The 25,268-nt window shown below is 39.7% G+C and overlaps 1 protein-coding gene across 2 annotated transcripts in view; it reads left to right on the forward strand.

Annotated features, from left to right (window-relative positions):
• The window catches only part of LOC125242074 (translation initiation factor IF-2-like), a 93,557-nt gene that overhangs the window by 36,965 nt on the left and 31,324 nt on the right, over positions 1-25,268 (forward strand). For both annotated transcript variants that reach the window (XM_048150776.1, XM_048150777.1), the window contains exons 5-9: positions 3,203-3,297; positions 8,830-8,958; positions 17,508-17,729; positions 18,583-18,670; positions 19,343-19,436. In XM_048150776.1, coding sequence (XP_048006733.1) covers positions 3,203-3,297; positions 8,830-8,958; positions 17,508-17,729; positions 18,583-18,670; positions 19,343-19,436 — 628 coding nt within the window. The remainder of the gene's footprint in view (positions 1-3,202; positions 3,298-8,829; positions 8,959-17,507; positions 17,730-18,582; positions 18,671-19,342; positions 19,437-25,268) is intronic.

Below are 25,268 nucleotides of genomic sequence, written 5' to 3' on the forward strand. Positions count from 1 at the left end.
TCCAAAAGTGCAGCTTTTGGCCAAAAATTCTCCATAACAAGTATGACTATAAGTAAATAAATAATAAACAAAAATATTGGGGGACATCTTACATAGATCAACCTAGCCCCAAACTAAGCAAAGCTTGTACTATGGGTGCTAGGCGACGATACGAATACATACTTATATAGATAAATACATACTTATATACACAGAAAACATCCAAGACTCAGGAACAAATATCTATGCTCATCACACAAATAAATGCCCTTACCGGGATTCGAATCCGCCGGGACCGCGGCTTAGCAGGCAGGGTTTTTTTCATGAATATTTGTGGATAATCTCATGTAAATGTATATCAATTTAACTCAATCAATCAAGTGACACTGAGTACTGTATCAAACGCTGCACTTTCATTATTGTTAGCATCCGAATACATTATAAATAAATAAATAAATTGCAAACAGAACTAAAACTGTTCAAATTTTCTGACAAAAAGAAGTCTTCTATGTATCCCGCGGCGGAAGACCTGTTTAGTATTGAACTGCAGAACAAGATGAAGTAGTTAAGCAGATACGCTTTTACATTTTATCCTTTCAAAATAGGTTGCAAGTGTTGCAACACCAAAACTTTTTCGCTGTATACGTAACGTAAGGCCCTCTGGCTAAGAACGTCTACCCGAGAGTCCCAAGTGTAACTGGAATGGAGTCACGAAGTCATCAAAGATAAGAGGTGAAAATTATTAGAGAGAAAGATCATTCAGCCTTGTTATTTAACAAAGCTAAATGGTGTTTGTAATATGTCATAGTTCTTTTTGCATTTGAATAAATCGGCAATGAAAACCTCGTAAATGCAATCTGATATTTAAACAAGGAGTAGGTAGGTAATACCTTTTTTAGGTAATATTCGATCTAAACGATCACAACATGACGTTTTGCCTCATATGGCAATCAGATTATGTCTCTAGCATTAAAATTCATTAATATCAAATATTAGTCAAAATTACATAAAAATAAAATCATATATCTTATGGGCAACTGAAGTCATTTCATAAAAACCGGCCAAGAGCGTGTCGGGCCACGCTCAGTGTAGGGTTCCGTAGTTTTCCGTATTTTTCTCAAAAACTACTGAACCTATCAAGTTCAAAACAATTTTCCTAGAGTCTTTATAAAGTTCTACTTTTGTGATTTTTTTCATATTTTTTAAATATATGGTTCAAAAGTTAGAGGGGGGGGGGGGGGACGCACTTTTTTTCCTTTAAGAGCGATTATTTCCGAAAATATTAATATTATCAAAAAACGATCTAAGTAAACCCTTATTCATTTTTAAATACCTATCCAACGATGTATCACACGTTGGGGTTGGAATGAAAAAAAAAATCTGCCCCCACTTTACATGTAGGGGTGGTACCCTAATAAAACATTTTTTTCCATTTTTTATTTTTGCACTTTGTTGGCGTGATTGATATACATATTGCTACCAAATTTCAGCTTTCTAGTGCTTACGGTTACTGAGATTATCCGCGGACGGCCGGACGGACGGACGGACGGACGGACGGACGGACGGACGGACGGACGGACGGACGGACGGACAGACAGACATGGCGAAGCTATAAGGGTTCCTAGTTGACTACGGAACCCTAAAAAAGGCAAGAATGAAATAACTAAGTAACCTAACCTAACATTAAGGTTACGAACAACAGCTCAAGCCTGATTATAAAATAACAATTTCCTACGACGTGTTTTTCGTATCGTAGTACATAATTATGTTACTAATTATGAGATTTATTAAATAAAATAAAAAATATTCGAAATATCCATTTTATCCGAATATCCGGATTTTCAAATATCGAGTCGAATCATCCGGATTTCGAATTGGACGGATAATTGCAAGCCCTAACACCGAACCACCGGGCAGAGTTTCAGTATTTAGGTTTATGAAGGTTTAGTATAGGTAAGTACTTACTCAGTGGCTCATTCTGTGCATCGATCAAGTCATAAATATCATCATTAGTGCCCCTTTCACTCGCAGCAGTATAAGAACATTGGATGAATTGGGATTCTTCGAGTTCTGGGACACGGGAGTGTTGAATACTAAAAACAATTTATTTTTGTGACTAATTGCACATTTCACATCTTTCATTGTGACGTTTTTAGACTGCCCGTTGCATCAACCACATTTGACACACACATCATCGTCACGCAGCAGACGCCTATGGAACTGTCCATACAATAAAATTTAACGAATGCTTTAACGGTGACAGACGGTTTGGTGCAACTGACCCTAAAGGTCCATTGTTGATAGTAGCTGATGTAATTTCTATGGTAATTGACTATCTACAGTACCAACGACACAATTAATGGGAAAGTAGTGTATATTGTACACACGCACACGCACACACACACACACACACACACACACACACACACACACACACACACACACACACACACACACACACACACACACACACACACACACACACACACACACACACACACACACACACACACACACACACACACACACACACACACACACACACACACACACACACACACACACACACACACACACACCTGAGATGACCGTACCAAGGTCAAATAAGGACGCTCGCTCTTGCTAATAGCGGCGTCCCGTCCTTATTTGACCTTGGACTGTACGATTGCCTGTAAATAAATACTTAAGCGTCGTGACATTACTTAAATTTTAAAATCGGTAAAATTTAAAGCACTAAGTTAAAAGAAAAAAACTTACTTCATTGTGGTTGTGGTGCAGAATGTTTTCGACGTATTTGTTTCGTTCGACGCCACGTTTACTCACCGCTAGTCTCAAATCAAACTAAAGTTACTAAAGTGATGGCCGTGGCCGACACCGCTTGCACTGTTCGTTCAAATTCTTGGAAATAGAAAAACCGAAATAATTTCGTTCCTGCGAACTGTTCTTTAAAGAACGTATCATTTAATTCCGTTCCCGCGAACTGTTCTTTAAAGAACGTATCATTTAATTCTGTTCTTCGGAACAGTTCTCACTCATAAACGTTCGTTCACTGAACGAAAAAGAATACCGGTTAATGGAACCAGAAACGCTAAAGTAAAGTTCTCGGGTCAACGTACGGAACCGTTCCGAAAAAAATACCGGTATCCGATCCCTGGCCGGGATAATGCAAGTAGGATTACTCCTTTTTTGTCAGGCTGTATGTTGACGTTTTGTCTGTGTGCAGGCGCCGAAGTCTCGCGACGAGCTGGTGGCTATCTACGGCTACGACATTCGCAATGAAGACGCTCCACCGCACGCGCGCCGCAACCGCAGATATGGGTAAATACCACAAAAATAATAAATAAATAAATATTGGGGACACCTTACACAGATCAACTTAGCCCCAAACTAAGCAAAGCTTGTACTATGGGTGCTAAGCGACGATATACATACTTAAATAGATAAATACATATTAATGCTTTATATACAATACAATTATATACATAGAAAATATCCATGACAGGAACAAATATCTGTGCTCATCACACAAATAAATGCCCTTACCGGGATTCGAACCCAGGACCGCGGCTCAGGCAGGGTCACTACTGACTGAGCCAGACCGGTCACATAATAATATCTCTTCTTACCCTCTGCTGGGATGTAGGGCTCGAATCATATTTCTTCATTTATTACGGGATTGGGCAGCTTGGCTTGGGTAACCTCTTGCCACCCCATCCCTAACACCCTGAGCTCTTGCTGAACAGACCGACGCCAAGTCGATTTAGGGCGGCATATTCCAGGTGCGGGCCACTTTGGATAGGGGTATCAGGTTTTCTGAGGATATGTCTACTCCAATGCCGTTGCGGCTTCTGGATTTCTTCGTGTACGGGTAAAATATACCCGTATTTCTAATCCCCTCCCCCGTCAATAATTCTTAACCCGTGTGTAGGGGGGTTAAGAATTTCACCAACCCCTTTTCTTCTGTGGATGTCGTAGAAGTCGACTTCTTCTTCAGTCGGTCCATCAATGCTGAGGATCATGACATCATGTCATTCTGTTGAAGACTAGGTCCCTCCATAGGCATCTATTCCTCGCCAAGCGCATGGCCTCGTGCAGTTTTAATTGCATGGGTGCAGTAATTTGAATGCACCATCTAGTAGGGGGAGGAGCCTGAGGACGAAGGATATGGTCCTGGCATATTGTTGACAGCCGGCGCTTTATGCGTAACTCCTCAAGTATGGACTGGTTAGTGGTTAGAAGTCGACTAACCACATGGAAATGGTCTTTTTGAGTTATGAGCAAAAGATATTTGACATAGATAGACTCAAAAGTCATGATACTCATGATATTTATACTTTAACTTCGTTTAGCTGAACTTAATGCTTCACTAATCTTCGATGATTTTATTAAACCTAATGTGTTCCCATGCATTTCAAAATGGAGGTACCGACATTTCCGGTCAGTGAACGAAATTATTTCTGCATGCTTATTGGCTATTTCTTGTTATTATTGAACAGTGCATGCAATGCCTGCAATTTCTGTTTTGCCCTATGGTTGACTGGTAGAAAATGCCTTAAGGCATTAAGTCCGCTATTTGTACTTTTTTTTTATTGTGCAATAAAGTTTTAATAAATGCTTTGTAAGATATTATTTTGATTGTGTAAAAATTATAATTCAAACGTGTTGTTATTTGTGGTGCTTTCAGTTTGTTATAATTCTATTCTCTAAATAGGCTAAATGTTCACTTTTTTATGGGTCTCAGCTTTTCATTCGTTACTTTCGTCAGTCTATACGAACTTAGGATAAGACGAAAAACAAATGAGCCGAAAAAAGAGGCAAACCACTCGTTTAATTAAATATGACATTACTGACGAAAGTGACGATGAAGAATGGGTGACGAAAACAAAATGGGACGAATTCAAGAAATTAATGAATATGTTATGGTGCTAACACATACTGATATCACAGATCAAATAATACTAGTACAGATACCTAATCCCATACTAAAAATGGGCGCCGTCCTAAGTATTCTAGACCTGTAGGCTAAATTTAATCCACACTCAAAGAGCTAGATGGCGCCAGTAGCCACGCGTGGCCAACAAAACTCTTATCAGTATCCTACGTCGAAATAGTCATCAAACTGCAACATCTTGCGACATCTGTTTTAGCTTTCACGCACTAAACCTATAACGTCACATGGACGTTTAAAGTCGAACATTACTAGATGGCGTTGCCGTGCGGCTTGTATGTGTGCTCGCCGCGTACGTATAATATACTCGCTCTGTCCGCAACACATGCAAGCGGAATTGAATGAACGAGATCCGCGGCGCCCCACCCCGCGCCCCACGCCCCGCGCCCCGCGACCACGGCGCCGGCGACCTTGAGTTGAGAGGCCCCAGCCCCCGACCAAAGGATGCATTGATTTGTTAAAATTTAAAGCACTCTAAAGCAGGCGCGTAGTTAATTAGAAATATGGAAATGAATATTATTATGTAAGAAATACATAAGTATAATAGCTAAGAATGTACATGTAGTAAACATAATGAACAAAATGTAAAGTACGTATTTGATAAAACATTTTCGAGAGTAATATTTTTATTCATAAAATTGTGCAAACACTGCAAACTTAATTTAAACTCCGAAACTATTTATTTTCTGAAACATGGTATGAAATGTTGTCATTACGTCCTTTTAAGTTAAAATATGCTTGCCGGTACCACAACATAGTGTAATTTAAAAATACAGATATAAAATTAATACTTCGTAAATAAATTACGACTATAAACATATAAAATTATTAAAACACCAAGACCAGACAATTTAAGCCTGGCGTCCACTAGGCGCGCCGATCGAGCCTTGGTAACCCTTAGGCCGTTTTTACATAAAAAAATCGTATTGTTTCTTACTACAAAAGGTCCTTTCTCATTGATAGATGTCGAAAAGTGAAAATTAAACCTTAGTTGAAAAATTTAGGTTTTTAGAAAAAAAAAACGTTTAAACTCTTTTTAAGTGCCAGTCTGAAAAAATATATTCAAAAATATAAAATACATAGTTATTTGTTATACAAAAGTGCAAAGTTGTATTTTAACGGCGAGTGTGGAATTGAAAAACGAGCAAGCGAAAGTATTCTATAGTTGAACCACGATACACAACAACTTTTTCCCTCACTATAGCGAGGAAAGTCCAACGCAAAAAACGCGTTTATCACTGCTTCCAGGAGTTCCACAGGTGGTAAAACATATCGTCATCACTAGATTCACTATATGACTATATTCAAGGTCAAATTACTTTATCCACTAGTGGGTTTTTACCTGCTGGTATTGAAGGACAAAACGCGTGTTTCCGACCTAGCGAGGGGAAAAATGCAAAAATGTAGTGTGTTTTGGTTTGGTTTGGTCGGGGGGGGGGGGGGGGGGTTCGTGTGCGTTCGGAAATCCAAGCCAGTCGGCAATCGTCGCGTCTCATACTTCCATATCGATAAGGTTTGATTTCGCATGCATCGCATCGGTCGTGCATGTAGCAAATGTCGGAAGGATTTCACAGGCAAAAATCAAAGATGGCGGCTTCAATGTATGGGATATCGGTCCTACATCCGATATCGGATCGGATAATGTGAAAACGCACTAACGGTTAATGCTTAGGCCGTTTTCACATTATCCGATCCGATATCGGGTGTCAGATCGACATCCTACATCCGATAAACGCTTCCGATAGTGTCGGATGTACAGTCAACCAATTGGAACCCTAGGCCACTCTACAACCATGTCAAAATGATAAGCAGTAAGAGGTTTCTTACAATCTGATTTATAACGTTACTATGACATAGTTCTACAGTGGCCTAGGGTTCCAATTGGTTGACTGTAGGTCCGATAAAAAGCATTGTTCCAAATCAATGAAGTATGATTTTGTATCAAAAAGTATTTAAAAAATGTTTTATATTTAATAATTATAAGCACTATATTCCAAATATTATATTGTAAAATTAAAATAACGGCATAAAAAATACTCAAGAGTGTCAGGCAAAATAAATAATTTTACATTCAATTGTATCTACTAAAAGATGATAAAACTAGTATCCACAACTCGGATCGATGCATTACAAACTTTTTTTTTCAATGGAAATTGTTCAACTAATTTGAATTTCGCTCATTGGCAGCTGTTTAATAGAAATAGACGACATTTTTGTCACGCACACTACTACAAACGTATACCTACATTATTAACGTACACAAACAAATATTATCGGCTGACAGCTGAATATTCTACGAACACGCGAGCGGGAGCGAGGCTGCGCGATTTTGGTGACGCAATCATAGACTAAAAAGTTAACCGCGCAGATGTGCCATTTTCATTGTTCCTACTAATGTGTTTCACCTCTAATAGATTTGCGAAATATATTTATTTCAATTTGGAAAATTATTAGGTAACTACTTACTACTTTATGAATTATGTTACTATAATATAAAAAAAAAGTTAATTTGTTTATTGATTGTTAACAGTTACTGAGTAAAATTGTATTTTTAGCACGCTCACTTTTTGCTGTTTTCTTTGGCCTGGTCATGAAAAAAGAGAACAATGGATACCTACGCTTTGTCCATATATAAGTATATATTTGTATTTTAAAGAAGAATCTTCAAGAAAAGAGCGTACATCCATCTTAAAGGCCGGCAACGCACCTCCAACACCCCTGGTGTTTCGGGTGTCCATGGGCGGCAGTGATCGCTTAATTTGTATTTTTTAAGTTGTAAATAAATAAATAAATAATTTTGACAGGCGGAATATAATAATGTGTCACATCTGATGGTGGACTTACTACTCTACGCGTAAATTACCGCTTCGCGCACTCCGCGCATTTGTCAGCTTGTGCAGAGTTTCCGTCTGGCAACGTCGCCTATAGTACGTAGTACATATATCTCAATGAACGGAACGCACACAATCGCACCGTTTCGTTGGCAGTATACTGTAGATAGTGACAGCTCCATCTAGTGACAATATGCAATAAAATTTAGGTAGCTCGATACTGTCGCGCGCAGGTTGTTCACGTTGTTGCGTCATAGTCAGTAGCAATATATTACGTGATATTATTTCTTTGAAAATTTCTAAAATAATGCATTAAATTTGTGTTGTCATCGATGTTTGTATTTAATTTATAATGTACTTAATTTATGACGCTTCAAATACCTTTAAATCTATTTGATAAAAAAATAATAATCGTCAATCGTGACACTTAGCGCCATCTATGATTTCTATTTGGAAATAATTTTGCACTGTTCCGGATGAGACCCCATGCTGATATAAATGTTGTGTAACACCAGTGATCGGAACTATGGGAGCAAAACTTGCTAAGTGGACATTTTAGAGTACTTACAGCCATGAAAATATTAATATCCTTGTAGTAATGTATTAGAATTTTTTTATTCAGATATAGAATCAAATTTAACACTGTTCTGAAAATAATAATCTTGGTTTTATTTTAAACTAGCTTTTGCCCGCGGCTTCGCTCGCGGTAAATCCAAATATTCGGCATGCTCCATACAAAATTCCACCCCCCATTTTAGGGAAGTGTGGTCTTAGAAAGAGACAAAAAGTAGCCTATGTCACACTCCATCCCTTCAACTATCTCCACTCAAAAACTCACGTCAACCAGTCGTTCGTTTTGTCGTGAAAGACGGACAAACAAACAGACACAGACACTTTCCCATTTATAATATTGGTATGGATTTATGTCAGCTCTAAGGTTTTGTTAAAGTTTTACTCCCATAGTTCCGATCACTGAACATTACACTGTCCTTGCCACACAATGTTATGCATATAACATGAACAACCAGAGTGGGAGCGCCATTAATTTGTTTCGTATTCTGTGTTGTACAGTCGCGGACCCAACAAGTATACTCGGACTTGGGAGGACGAGGAGGCGTACAGACGCGCGCAAGCCGCGCCGCCGCGCAAGCCGCCCAACCCTGAAGACTTCCCTGACTTGGACACTGCTCACAAACACAGGTATGCAAAGACATGTAAGATGGACGTTTGCCGCGCGAGCAATTTGACTCGAGACTTACAGTAAAGCATAGTTAATTTAGAATTGGTACGCGATGGGAGGAATTTAATTTTTAAATGAAAAGAAAAAAGTAAACAATATTTTTTATTGCAGAATATAAAAGATCGTTTATTAATTTTACACTGGTCAAAAAGAGAAATAAAAAAACAAAGTGTGATGTAAAGCTGCATTTTTGGTATGTTATTTGGGGTCCTTGGGGGAATGTAGGACTATATTTTGCAAGCAAGAAAATAGTGTGCTAACTTCGTAATTTAAAAAAAAAAGTAAAAAAATCAGACTTTTTTTGGTTTTTATTTTTTTATTAAAAAACTATGCGTTTTTGGTCAAAAGTTGCTTTGTAATGTTGAAAGCGCATTAAATTCCAAACAGTTTGACATCTTTTTTATCAATGTCCGTCAAATATTTTTTGAGATATGAAGCGTCAAAAAAAGAGCATTTTTCCCCTTTCTATGAAAATATTCGTTTTGCTAATATTTTGAGACAGATATCAGCAAAACAACTCAGGCTATTACATAAATTGTAAAATAAAAATGTAGAAAATTTCAATAAGACCAGAGTGCCAGTTATTTAAAAAAATAGGATTATATCATAAGTCTAGTATAACTGGATCAGAAATAATCGGTGGATGGTAATGGCCAAATGAGATAGTTTACATATATTTACAAGAGGCGTAGCGGAGAACGAATTATTATTATTTGGGGGCTGTTCAAGTATTACTCAGACACATATTTGCGTATATCAAATCAACATTTATTTAGTAAGTTAAGTTTACGGTCAGAAAGACCTCAGGCTCGCCGCTTGGCGGAAAAAAATATTTACGAGTAAAAATCCCTCATTAATTGAATCAGATTGTTCCGAAATTATTTTTGTACGGACTGGTTTTTAAAGCATATCACTGAGGGTCAATAACATCGATGCAATCTCTCGAGCGTTGTCGTGGACGTGCCCGAATCATAGTATTCTCCGTTTAACGAAATATCAGTACATAGTATGTGTTGTATTGCACGCGCAGGTCTCTCACCGCCGCGCAGGTGTAGTCGGACCATAACTCGACAGTATACACGCTTGTACAAAAACTGAGAAAACGCTGTCACTACATTCGGCGAATCTTCTAGCCAACATGTTTGCCCTTACTGCGGTGGCTCGCCTCTGCCTTTCTATGTCCTCCTGGTCTTTTAAACTGGAGAACAAGATGTGGCCAAGATTTGACTTCGTGTACTCTCCGCAATTAAACTCCATCAAGCAAAAGAGGTGGTATATGTGAGGGCATATGTGCTGCCTCCATGAGCATAAATTCAGACTTGTCCGGATTGTATCTCATGTTATGCAGGCTGGCGTATCTCTCGCATTCTGCAAGTAACTTACGTATAGCTCCCACAGATGGTGCTAGTAGGACCATATCGTCTGCATATGCGATGTGATTTATCATTTGCCCATTGATGGAGCAGCCAACCTCGGTACTGGTCAAAGCCTGCGACAGCCCATCCATGTACACGCTGAAGAGAGCCGGAGACATACTGCCTCCTTGTCTCACGCCACAGTTTAGCCCGCTGGCTGTGGACAGAGTTGACTTCCATCTTACTACGTTCTTCTGCTGGGAATACCACTTCTCCAGTATCTTAATAATTGGCGTGGGCGCTTTCCGTTCCCGCAGTTTATTCCACAGCAATTGGTGGTCAAATACAACTCAAGTGGACTTTCTATCATTACAGGAGTTGTGCCATCAAGATGCAGAACCAGGAAAATGTAACTAATAGGCTAGTTTCCTATACTTAAAATAAAATATGTTATGCAGTGCACGAAATAAAGCACCACATAATTAGAAGAAGTATATAGACAGTAGTTATGTTTAATCATAATTTCTATTTAATAATTCAAAGAGAAAGAAATAAAGTAAATGAATTGACCGTGACGTCACTCCTCAGTATTTCATAGTATTTTCATATTAGAAAATCGTTTTGACAGTTCTTAAAAAGAAGCTGATTTGACTAGTAGGAAACTAGCCTATTCTGTTTTATTTTCTAATTTACTAAACTTCCAAATTTTACTGTATTTTATTTCTTCATTAGTAATAGTCAAATCGATGCAAAGTTAGCTTAGACAATTTTTTCAGATAAACGGATATCAAAGAAAGTTTCAACCTAAAACTTTTAGCGTAAACTATTTTACCTTAACCAATCTACCAGACTCTTGGCTTCTCTATTTATAGATTTTTTTTTGCTTACCAAAGTAACTATTCGTCTTACTGACCTTTATTTGCACTAAAACTAAAGCAAAATAAATTTTATACAATGTTATATTGCAATATAAATCATATCATGAAGTATTTGGCAGATATTTGTCTAAAAATATTGGCAAATCGCTACATTTTATAAATGCGTCAAAAATTAACCTTTTTTGACGCTTCATATCTCGAAAACTATTTGACGGACATTGATAAAAAAGATGTCAAACTGTTTGAAATTTAATGCGCTTTCAACATTACACAGCAACTTTTGACCAAAAACGCATAGTTTTTTAATAAAAAAATAAAAACCAAAAATAGTCCGATTTTTTTACTTTTTTTTTTAAATTACGAAGTTAGCACACTTTTTTTTTGCTTGCAAAATATAGTCTTACATTCCCCCAAGGACTCCAAATAACATACCAAAAATCCAGCTTTACATCACACTTTGTTTTTTTAGCCGATTTTCATGTAAGATTTGACCGGTGTATTTATAGCGTGTCACATATATTTCAATCATTCAGTATGTTTATGCACAAAATTACGGACTTTTCTTAAAATAGTATTCATCATCCTCTGAACAAGATTTTCATCCATCTCTTTTGTCTGTTGATTCCGTGTGGATCGCAAGGAGTGGATATTTTGAATTATTTTGCCACTATTATTTAATTGTCCTTTAATGAAATAATGATTTGGGCAATAATTGACAACATTTCATTTTTTTACAATGGCTAAAAATTGATGTCTATTTGTAGATTAGGGCTTGCTGAGTACATAAAAAAATAAATTGGATTTTTAGATTCAGTTATTCTTGAGAAAATTCAAAATAACTTGGCTAAACCAAGTGTTAGGCAGATTAGAAGTATTCCGGTGCCTATATTCCGCCCGTCGTCAGAAGAAAGAAGCGGTTTGACACTGACAGTTTGTTGACATGGTATGATAGGTATTTTATTGTTTATGTCTGTTCAACTTATTTGTCAATTTATACGTTTGAGTTCAATTTTTAGAGAGATTAAACTCATTAATGAAAGTTACGGAGGGCTACGAGGTGGCAGATTCTCGCAATCTGCCACGAGTAGATAATATAATGCTCATGCGAAAGCGATAGCTTTAACTCTGCGGCCGTTCACGGAACAAAAACCCTTCTTTCTACCCCGAGACACCTACGTAGAAACTGCGATTGGATACGCAGAAGTGAGGAGAGACAGGGTCATGTTTCGTCAGGTGTAGGGTCACACCCAAACATTACGTTAATTCCAAACTGTATTCAGTGCTTGCACGAATCAATGAAGCCGAGGATATCATTTTAGATGTCAAATGTGAAAATTATGCTGCAAGAGAAGGAGGATGCAAACACTCCGTTTGTTTCATCTTGTGGCTAATCAAGCGGACCGAAGAGCCGTCAGTCATATCGGGTCCGATGTTACTGGACTCGGCCCAAGTTAAGTGAGACTGTGTTTCCACGAACGGTCTCATAGCGAAGAGTCTCGACCAACATCTTGAGATTTTCGCTAGGTGGTTGGATCAAGGGTCAGATGCAGAAGGCGGTGATCTTGGACACAGCGCAAATAGTCCGACGGTTCCTCTCTCTGCAGCTCTAACCACTGACAGCTTACATAACATAACTAAGGCGTAAAATACACAGAAGGGACGCACGTCGTAAAAAGCAGAACGGACGCCACGCAAACGCTCGTGCGTCCCTTCTGTGTATTTTAATTAGAAACTAACATAATATTGACTAATAAGTGTTGAAATGATTTCTTATTATTTATTTATAATAATAATAAATACATAAAAAAAAGAAAAAGCCTGTTATTTCTTTCATATAGGTATATAATGTTATTTTGAGTTTACTAAATTTTATTTGTAGGAACTTATTTATTAGTTTTATTACCAAGCTTATATTGGTCTTATTTGTAAAGCCATAGGAATGGCTCTTGCTTATAAGTGACCTTATAAGTAAAGTTGCTTTTTAATGATATGGATAGCCTTTTAATCAGAAACATGAAGAAGTATTTAAATACAATTTTTTATAATTTGAAGTTAAAACTTTCTGTAAGCAATACATCAAAACTGTACCTAGCGTAAACTTACTTAGATAGTTCTACCCACTCAGATTATGTAAGGGAGTCCCCTCTGCCAACAAACTGTCCTGCAGTTTGGCAGAAGATTTAATGTTATTAAAAAAGGGTTTATTTTGAGAATAAACGATTTTTTTTTATACAAATAAAACTAAAATAAATAAATTAATTAATTCGTTTTATTGTTCGGTCAAGTACAAAGATTTCTTCACTTTATTGCATACAAGCAGTCTATGATGCATTTACATATTCGGAGTTTACTCTGAATGACGTAGGTACTCCCTAATAACTTCCTTCGGTCGTGTTTTAATTTATTGCCACTCTTTTCAAACTTCCTTTTTTATGCACTTGTATCGTAATGTACTATATTATTATCTTGCACAACATTATGTTTAATGATAGCATTTTACATCGTTTTTCAAGCCATTCTATAATCCACCAACATGATTTTGGGATACGTATTCTATTCCAGACTATTTTCAATCAAAGACAGTATAAAGTTTTTGGTACTGTTAATGTCACTTTCAGAGTTCACTTCTGTTTCTGAGGAGCTCCCATGTCCCGAGAAGTCAGAACTTGGTGGTAGGTCTATTACTTACAGATAAATTATCCTCGAAGGTTCTTCTTTTTCCGATTGATTTTTCACTTGAGTTGTCATGTTTCTGTATACAAATTTATTTACATTCGTCTTATTAACAGTGGCGCACCATTCTGCCCTGTTTCCGTGCGGTACGAAAAAGAAATATTTTTCGGACGACATTAAAGCGTGATTAAAGCTTTATGTTTACAAGTTGGCACGAAACATGTAATTAAGGGATCTTGTCGGTACATTTTTTTTATTGCTTATGATGGGGTTCTTTAAACTAACAATTTATTTTCAAAGATTATTTCAGGGTTTAATTTTATGAAATCAAACACAACGGAAAAATGTCAAATGTCACTGTCAAGTAATCGCTGATATTCACAGATACAGTATACTTTTACTTTTTTTAGTGGGTTGACTACAGCCGTATAGTGTTTTATGCCTAGACATGTACTTACGCCCTTTCAGAACGAAGCGTTTTTAAATAATAAAAATGAGGGGGTTAAACTCAAAACAAAAAGAAAAGAAAAAATACGGGTCTCTTAACTTTTTGAGTACTATTACACACCATTATAAAAATAAGGGGTAAGAAAAATGAAATGTTGTCAATTATTGCCTAGTAGTTTTCTGGAAATTCAACAATTTAGCAATCATTGACCCAGACCAAGGGGATTTTTCACGTATTTGTTCACAGTGCATTTTCGCCGGTCAACGTCCATCATCAATAACTTACAAACGCAAAAAGTTAGATCAACCAAATTTATAATATAGAGTTATCAACGTATTAAAATTAAGATGTGATTATCAGTTTTTTTTAATTTTTAAATATATTTTTTTTATTCGTCGCTAAACGCGTGCCAATACTATGTTAACTATGCTTTAGGCCAAGAAAGTGGTCTACTACTTTTGACAAAAGTTTCTGTGACCTCTTACGATCGCTAAGGTTGACTTGACACATGGCATAACGTAAATATCATATATAGACAGAGCAATTGTCACTAACATAATATTATTGCAAGCGGAAATCGACCTTGTTGTCTCATGACGTTCAAACGAATCTCAACGTAGACCACATTTTTGGTCGACTGTACCGAGCTCTGTTAAAACCCGGCTAATTCCATTGCTGGGTGTAGCAACCCCTTCTTGTCTCATACTTAACCTAAAGGGTCAATATGAGACCTAGATTGCACACTTTCTCACCTAAAGTGTCTTAAAAGTAAAGGTAGAATAGTCTTACTATGCTGTTTGTAAAATCCTCGCCGCCATCAGTATCTAGAACTACCAGAACCTAAATTAGAAATATTTAAAAACGGACCATATTACAGAGCCATCAATATCTATAATAAAATCCCCACACACTTAAAAACTGAAAAACTAGACTCAGTATTTATAAGCCGACTTAAATCTATACTGGTGGATAAATGTTACTACAAAATAGCAGATTTTTTAGATGATGATACAATGTAATTTTATAGTACATCTGATCATACATATTATAAATAAGCAAACTGTATAATTATTAGTATTAGTTAGTACCTAAGTGACACATCTGTATTTTGCTACACCCTTATCGGGGTCCATGTATGTAATACATATGTATTGTATGTGGTATGCAAATAAATTCTCTATTCTCTCTCTATTCTAAAATACTACTAACACCTGTCATTAGTGTCAGTCGTGTCCAATGCGCGCAGCGACGTAGACGCATTGATGATTTAATTTAATTATAAATTGCGAAATCGCGCGGCCCTGCCGCTGCCGGCAAATTGACACGATGGCAGATTCTAAACAGGGTCAACCCATCGTAAACGAGTTCCTCGCTTTTCTGCAAGAGAAAAATAAACTGCTGCGGGCCCTAATTATGATAATTTAACTTTAACTTTGACATGTAAAATTGTTAATTTTATGAATAAATGAATATGAATATGAAGGAGCGATGGATGCGGCGACTGCTGTTCAGATGTCTTCGCGCGCGTCGAAGTTCACCGTGGAAGACATCTGTGTAGCGAAGAAAGTGTTGTGTGAGTTCCTTGGAATAGCCGGCACCTATGTACCTCACCGAAGAGGAGACGAAACTGGGAAGAAGAGCCTGGAGGACATAATGAAGATCCTCAAAGACTTCAACGACCGGATTCCGGAGTTTGTGGCGACGGATATCTCCAACATTTCGTCGTACAATCCGGACAACGTCGACGTCAGATGCTTGTTTAAGGAAATCGTGGCCCTAAGAACAAGTTTAGCCGAAATGAATACGAAGTTTGAAGCTAGCCTAATTACTATTTCTGAGTTACGTGAAGAAATAAAATGTTTGCGAATTGCCCCAACTCAGACAGCGGCTTCAAATTTCAAGTCTGATAATCGACCTGCTGACAAGTCGGTTTGTTTGCCTGTTGCCGGCGCAGTAAAATGTGTCGCACGCGCCGATCCGCCGCCCGCGCGCCCCCGCGCGTCCGGCCGCCACATGTCCCAACGAACTCGCGTCAGCGTGCATATGCTGACGTTGTCGGTGAGTCCGTCGCAACGAACCGGGTAAATGCACCTGTAAAGGTATCACGGGCTCCTATTGTGGAAAAGTCTGCCCGCACGAATGTGGATGAGGAGGGATTCACATTGGTGCAAAAGAAGAGCAAGGCGCGCAGGGCGCCTCGTAAGACTATGTGTGGCAATGCGGAACCAGTGAATTCAGGTCTACGGATTGCTACGCCGAGTAGGGCGCTCTACGTGTCGCGCTTGCACTACTCCGCCGGGGCTGATGAGGTGGTGGAGTACGTTCGCCAGAAGACTGGCTACACGCTGAGAGTGTTCCAGCTACAGTCGCGCCACTACGTGCACTTCAGTTCGTTTGTGTTGCGAGTGCCGCGGCCGCTGCAGGACACCATCGCGAGTGCAGACTTCTGGCCGAAGGGCGTGGCGTTTCGGCGGTTCCGGGGCAACCTGCCGAACCCTACGCCGTGTCAGACGACGCAACGGAGCCACGCTGTTACGTCGTCGCCTAAATAGAATATTGTTTTTTTTTTGTCTGATTTTTACTGTTGTGCTATATTTATACCTATTGTTTTTATTTTTTAGTTTCACAGTGCTTTGGTTTTACTGTTATGCTGTGTAACTTATTTGAATAATAAATAAATAAAATAAAATTAGTTCCTAGAATTTGTTAATCCTATACATTTTTAGGGTTCCGTAGTCAACTAGGAACCCTTATAGTTTCGCCATGTCTGTCTGTCCGTCCGTCGGTCCGTCCGTCCGTCCGTCCGCGGATAATCTCTGTAACCGTAAGCACTAGAAAGCTGAAATTTGGTAACAATATGTATATCAAACACGCCAACAAAGTGCAAAAATAAAAAATGGAAAAAAATGTTTTATTAGGGTACCCCCCCCCCTACATGTACAGTGGGGGCCCTCTAAAAAAAATCACAAAAGTAGAACTTTATAAGGACTTTCTAGGAAAATTGTTTTGAACTTGATAGGTTCAGTAGTTTTTGAGAAAAATACGGAAAACTACGGAACCCTACACTGAGCGTGGCCTGACACGCTCTTGGCCGGTTTTTCTGATCTGAATTAAATCCCCCATAATCCTAACGAGTGCGATTTTCTTATTCCCAGCAGTAGAAGACTTCGCGGCCCCCGCCCGCGCTCCAAGTCTCAACCCACCTCCAACGAGTCTCTCTCCAACGGCTCCGCTCTGCGCCGACACGCCTCCATCAAGACCAAGGCCAAGCCAACACCTGCCAAGAGCACACCCACCGCCAAGGTCGACACCAAGCCTAAGGAAACACTGCCCAAGCTGGAGAACCTTACTATCACCACTACTGTAGTCAATAACAAGTAAGTCTGTCACACAACGGTAGTTTGAGGCCAAGTCTTCTCCAAGTCTCAACCCACCTCCAACCAGTCTCTCCAATGGCTCCGCCCTGCGCCGACACGCCTCCACCAAGGCCAGGCCAACGCCTGCCAAGAGCACACCCACCGCCAAGGTCGACACCAAGCCTAAGGAAACACTGCCCAAGCTGGAGAATCTTACTATCACCACTACTGCAGTCAATAACAATAAGTAAGTCTGTCATGTCAAAGCCAAGCCAATACCTGTCAAGTTTACCGTCAAGGTCAAAGCCAAGCCTAAGGAAACATTGCCGAAGCTGGAAAACCTTACTATCCACCACTACTGTAGTCAATAACAAGTAAGTCTGTCATGTCTAGGCTAAGCTAATATCTACCAAGGCTAGTGCCAAGGTCAAGGTCGAAGCCAAGCCTAAGGAAACACTGCCGAAGCTGGAGAATCTTACTGTCATCACTACTGTAGTCAATAACAGTAGATCTATCACACCGTTAATTTTAGAAGGCATCGGGTTTGATAGTAGTCAAATTGCCCACAGATTACTAGATCAGGATACGTAGTCGAATGGCACAAATGCTCACGAAACGAAACGCTCGTAGATATCTATCTCTATCGCTCTTGCGTATTGGCCAACACCAGACTACCTTTCGCGGCGTTTCGTTTGCGTTTCGCGTCGCTGAAATGCCATTCGGCTACGGCACCAGTAGACGACATCAGTCTACCTTTTCCGAATTACTGGTAGGCTAACATCTTCTGTGAACTGTCAAAGGCAACCTTCAACATTCTTCAAAACAAGACGTTACAAAATGTTTACAAATGTTTTATTAACTGTTTGTGTCGCAGTAGCAGTCAGCCAGCACGGAAAGTGAACGCAGTTGCGCAGCAGAGGCCTGTACCCACCGACCAGGGCAAGAAGAAGGCACCGCCACAGGTAACCTTCCGATTTCAAATGTTTACCACAGATTTTCGAAAAAAAAAAACCGTAAGGGTGCGGGAAGGTAATTTTTGATAGACTTTTTTTGACTGCTAGTCGGATTCTATTCAACTTACGGTAATGTAAGTGAGTGTGCACGGGAAAACGTCCCACTTTGTCTTGCTATAAAGTCGCTTTGTCAGTTTATTCATATAAAGATACAATTAAATCTCGCCTTAATGGTAACCGACAAAGTGGGACGTTTTACTAAACACACTCACGTATAGTCTGAAGAAAGGTTTCGATAGCTCGCAGGTTCGAGTCCTGCCAGAGGTGTAATATTTTCCATTTTTCCATTAGGAATGTTCCGAATGTCGCAACAAGCGCCAAATGAGAAAATGGTTTCTATTTGTGTCATTTTCCAGCAAAATGTCCCATTTTCTCGGTCGCCGCAAGGACGTTTTGACCGGTCACTCGTGTAAAGATCTCGTATCTCTCAAATGTCATCCAGTAAGCGACAAAGTGTGAGGTTTCGCTAAACTTGTACACATTTTTGTTTTACCCTTCGTCTGTGTTTGATAAGAACCCTAACATAAGGAGTTGGACTTTAAAAATGTATATCAAAGTTAATTATTTTATGACAGACACAGACGACGGGTTAATTTATAAATGAACCATTTATTTGTTCAGCAGCCCGCGGCGCCGAAGTCCCCGCCCGCGCCGCACAAGGCCGCGCCCGCGCCCGCGCCCGCGCAGCCCGCGCCACCCGCGCAGCCCGCCGCAGGTAACACCGAAATACAGCCTTTATGCTTCGAATATAATAAAGCCCCATTTAGATGGTACGAGTTTCTCGCCCGTCTTGGTCGAGAAACTCGTATGACATTATCGTATGCGATAATCGCCTGGCGAGTATCGTACCAAAACGTTTACATTAGTGCGAGAAAGAAAATATCGTATGCGAGACTCGCCAGGCGATTATCGCCAGGCGAAATAGTTTAGACGGAGAGTAGAATTTTCGGGAGATATTTCCATAACATTTCTCGACTCGTCTAAACCGGTTCTCGTATGACATTTTTTCTCGAACGTGCGATTATCGCACGAATCGGAGCGAACCGATTTTCATACGAGTTTTGCCTGTCAACTTGTGTTCGGTGCAATGCACCTTCAACACGTTCCGGGCCTCGTGCGGCACGTGTGCCCAGTCAGCAATTTACTCTATGTTAGCCAATTTTCATTTACCTAAAATTAGTGCACTTTTGAGAACCGTCGTGGCCGGGTGCATTCGATAACATAACATAACATTCATATAACATTTTAATATTTTAAATAAACAGAATAATCTCTACTCTTCTCCGGACTTTTCATCAACCAACGCGAAACCCGCTCTTCTACATGGTCCTTCGAATCGGATCTCGCGCGTTTAATACTTTGGTTGATAATCGTGTGAGGTGAACGAACTTAAAATCAACGAGTGAGGGTTGCAGCGTTTGAAGGAGTGGAGTAGCAGAGTTTCAACAGCAACAGTAGTGGTATTGGCAGTAACAGAGCAGCGCTAGGAGATATTCAAGTAAGATCTTTCCTTATTTTACTTATATTCATCAATCAACATGGCCTACGTTCAGCGTCAAGCGGAGATTCAACGTCTAATTGAGGCATCTTACGCTAACTTTAGGAAAGACAGTTCGGACAGGAAAACGAAGCTTGAATATTTTAAAACACGTTTAGACACAAAATCAAAAATCAAAATCAAAATAATTTATTCAGCAAATAGGCCACAGGGGCACTTTTACACGTCACATGTACATAGGTATTTAAAAAAATATTTAAAATTGAGTTGAAATTACAATTGATACTATTATATACTAATTCTAAGTTCTAACTAAAGTTAACTCTATACAATTAATTAGAGATGTAGAAGGTCTCTAAATGTCGAATTACAACCAAGAACTACACTAAATTTTAATATAAAAAGTACAAATACAAAAAAAAAGTCTAAAATTACTTTAGAGGTGCAAATGACTCTAAATGTCACAACTAAAAATAAAATGTATATCTACTTAATCTAATTCTCCTTAGAGATGTATATGGTCTCCATGAGTCAAAATCATATATTTAAAATATTCACTAAAAGAAAGGAAACAAACGACAACCGAACAAAGTGTCCTAATTTAATAAAAATTAGAATTAAAGTTACTAAGTTATAACAGCCCCAGTAAGCTTAAACAGACCGGTCTTCACAGACGGCACCCGTTCACGAGTATGACGCATATCTCAGCCATCGCCTCCCTCAACCTTTATTCGGGAAGGTGGCGACCCGATCAACGACGCCACCGCAGCAAAGACTTTTAAGTGTGCATGACATGTTTAAGCTGCCAGGCTAAATTAAATATTCAAATAATAAAACATAGCTGTAAGACACTATATTCTGTGCTCGTATGTTACTAAGGAAGGAAATATAGATTTATTATTATTATTATTATTATATTATTATATTATTTGATACACTAGCAGCTGATAGCTGATGCGTGTATACAATAAAATTAAAGTAAGATAAACATTAAACATTAAACACATAATCTTGGAGATGTATAAGGTCTCCAAGTGTCCACAACTAAACTTAAATAAAAACAATATAATCAGACGAGAATATGTTCTCATACGTCAATTGAACACTAGTATGCTTAATTACACAATGCAGAGAAAATGAAAAAATATATACGACTTCATTCATCTATTGACAAGCAACCACCTTAAAGGCATCCCTATCATCTATAAAATCCTTCACAGTGTAGTACGCCTTACATAACAACAAACGCTTAATGCGTGCCTTAAATTTGTCAAATGGCAAATCCACTATATCGGTTGGTACTTTGTTATAAAAACGTGTACAGTTCCCGACGAAAGACGTACCAACCTTACGGAGACGGTGGGCGGTCACAGCAAGTTTATGTTTGTTCCTTGTGTTATAGTTATGGATGTCACTGTTAAGCTTGAATTCGTGGATATTTTTCCGAACATACATAATATTTTCGTATATGTATTGAGAGGCAACGGTAAGGATGTTCACCTCTTTGAATTTTTCTCTTAAAGATGCTCGACCGCCCAATCCGTAGATTGAACGGACAGCTCGTTTTTGCAGCACAAAAATAGCCTGAATGTCTGCAGCTTTTCCCCATAACAGGATCCCATATGACATAACACTGTGGAAGTAGCTAAAGTATACCAGCCTGGCCGTCTCTACGTTTGTTAGTTGTCTGATTCGCCTTACTGCGTAAGCTGCAGAACTAAGTTTGCCAGCTAAAGTGGCTATATGTGCATGCCATTGCAGTTTTGAATCCAAAGTGACTCCAAGGAAAACCGTTCGATCTTCAAATTCCAGCGTTTCACCTTTCATTTGGATCTTACTGTTATTTACCTGCTTAACGTTCGGAAGCGCAAATCTGATGCACTTGGTTTTCTTGGCGTTTAGAAGTAAGTTATTCGCCGTAAACCAGTCTGTTATGCTAGACAGTGCATCGTTGATGTTATCGAAGCTGCTTTCCTTTCTGTCAACTTTGAATATAAGAGAAGTGTCGTCAGCAAATAACACTATATCATGTTTATCTTGCACTAGTTTCGGTAGATCATTAATGTATACTAGGAACAGGAAGGGACCGAGAATTGAACCTTGAGGCACTCCAAGTGCTACCGGTGAACCTGCTGATTGAGTCCCATTGATAACAACTCGCTGAGTTCTGTCGGAAAGGTACGATGAAACAAGGTCAAGGGCAGCAGCTTTAACCCCATAGTGGCTCAATTTTCTCTTTAAATTCTCGTGATCAACGCAATCAAAGGCCTTTGATAGATCACAGAAAATTCCAACAGCATCTTGAGCTCTTTCCCAGGCGTCAAAGATGTGTTTTAGAAGTACCACACCGGCATCAGTAGTTGAACGACCTCTGGTAAAACCAAATTGATTATTGTCAAGCAATTTATTTCTGTTAAAGTGAGACAACAGTTGATTAAGAATAAGCTTCTCAAAGACCTTACTTAGCGCTGGTAATATTGAAATAGGTCTAAAGTTGGTCGGGTCTGATTTCGTTCCTGATTTAAACAGCGGGATAATTTTGCTGTGTTTCATAATATCAGGAAAAATGCCAGTTTCAATACATCTGTTGAAAATCTCAGCTAAATAGGGTGCAATTGATTCTACTATTGAGTGTAATACTTTAACTGACAAGCCCATAGATCTTCAGTTTTCTTTAAATTTAAAGATCTGAACGTTTTAATAACTATGGTCGGAGTAACATAAGAAAATGTGAATATTTCTGAACATTCTTCTACATTAGCTTGCAGCATTTCTTCAGCGACAATTGGCGATGAGTTAAGAGACTTTGTTGTCTCTGCCGGTATATTCGAGAAAAATCGCTCGAAGTGATCTGCCACTTCACGGTCGGAACTTACTAAAGTATCAGCAACTCGTAGGTTGTAGTGCCGTTCTTTTATTTTACGCTTTCCTGTTTCACTGCTGATCACTTGCCATGTAGTTTTAACTTTATCGCTGGAATTTAAGATCTTTTTGGATAAATAATCAGCTTTAGCGGCGACACACATCCTTTTAAAAGATTTCGAGAAATTCTTTACGTACTCTATAAATTCCGGCCTTTTATCAGTTGTTCGCAGATCATACAAATCATAGAGCCGGCGTCTCTTATCGTGAATATCCGGCGTAGCCCAGTCGCTAAATTTAACCTTGACCTTGCCCTGCATCTTCTTGGGGATGAAGCAGGCATCAAATTCCTTTTTTATACAGTTAAACAACTCAGAACTCAGACAGTCAGGGTTCTCTCGGTTACATGAAAGAAAAGGTAAGTTGTTCCTAATATTACGATTGAATGACTGTAAGCGCCTTTCGGAAATCAGTCTGCACACAGTGTCTTGTGGAATATCCTCTATCTTCCCGCCAAAAGAGGCTTTTAGTCCACAGTGGTCAGAACTCAAGGTGTTTATTACAGATTTACTAATCGCAATATCGTTACTGAAGATGTTGTCTATACATGTTGCACTGGTTGCCGTGATTCTAGTTGGTTCACAAAATAAATTTACTAAATTAAAAGATTTAAAGGTATTTAGTAACCTTCCACACAAAGGCGAATTTTCTAGCAAATTAATATTAAAATCGCCACATACAACTATAGTTTTCTGACTTCTAAAAACACGACTAAGGACTTCATCTATAACCGATTCAAATACATTATAGTCCGCCGATGGGGGCCTGTACACGCATACAACAATAAATCGTTCCAACTCGACACAAGAAAGTTCTATAACGCGTTCTACAGACAAGTCAACAATGTCTCTACGCTCTTTACTTTTTATACTATGTTTAACCATTATCAATGACCCGCCGCGAATGCAGGATCTTCTGAAGAAATAACTAACTATACTATGATTATTGTAATTAAACATAAATTCATGCCCTTTAAGCCAGTGCTCGGTTATACAGAGAATGTCAATATTCGAGGACTGTAAAAACAAATCTATTTCGAGTTCCTTGCTGGCAAAGCCTTGAATATTCTGGTGAACTAAATTTAATAACTCGGTTTCACTAAGCATACTAGCATCAATACGAGCAGAGCCGGCCGGTGCAGACGTTGTCGTAGCGGTTAGTTTAAATACAAATCACCAGGCGACTCCGTCTCGGAACCCACGCTACCGAGACATAAAGAGCTACGCGAAGTAAAACTACTAGACGCCGCCCTAGATACGACGGAGTCCTCAATATTATATGCTAACAGGTTAGCACAATCCACTAGACATCTTTTCGGTAGGTAGGTTCTGTTACAGGGCATTACAAAATCATATATAAATTTATTCGTATCAAAATACGAAATCGTACTACTATATACTGAGAGATTGTACAACAAAGAATTATAATGGTAAACTCTCTTATTCACCTTTCTCGACCTTCTGTATGGGAGCGCACACATAATTATTTTCCCTACCTCTCCCCGATCGAGCGCCGACAGAGTAGCGGACAAATTTAAAATATCGCGTTTAGTACAGTCTAAACTGTTCCCTACAAAAACTATAAGCGTCGAATCGCGGTCAAACTCGCCTGCAGAGATGCACTCGACCAAACTCGCGACGGTGGCCCCGGGTGACAGTGGTTGATGACGCGCCGGTGGAGGCGCTCCGCCAGCAGCGCGCCCAGCCCGGCGCCCGCCTCGTCGCTGTACAGCACGGCGCGGGCGCGGGCGGCGCGCGGCGGCGGCGGGGAGCACGCCGCGGCGGCGGCCGGGGGCGGCGGGGAGGATGGCGGCGCGAGGCGGGGCGACGGCGGCGAGACGAGGGGTGGCGGCGCCGGAGCGGGCGAGACATAGGTCAGCAGCGCCAGAGCCAGCGTAGCTAGGCTGGGCGGCGACGAGGCCGGCTCGACGAGGGCCGGCGGCGATGGAGCCGGCCCGGCGATGGACGGTCGCGATGGAACCCGCTCGACGACGCCCGGCGGTGACGATGGCGGTTGAGCCGGTACTGGCGCAGGATCCCCGAAGCTCGAGACGGGGTGAAGGTCTCGGCTGGGCTCGAGCGCGGGGCTCGGGCGCGACGCGAACAGCGCTCGCAGCGCGGGCGATCC

This window comes from Leguminivora glycinivorella, unplaced genomic scaffold (genome assembly GCF_023078275.1).
Source record: "Leguminivora glycinivorella isolate SPB_JAAS2020 unplaced genomic scaffold, LegGlyc_1.1 Scaffold6, whole genome shotgun sequence".
Classification (NCBI taxonomy): Eukaryota; Metazoa; Arthropoda; class Insecta; order Lepidoptera; family Tortricidae; genus Leguminivora; species Leguminivora glycinivorella.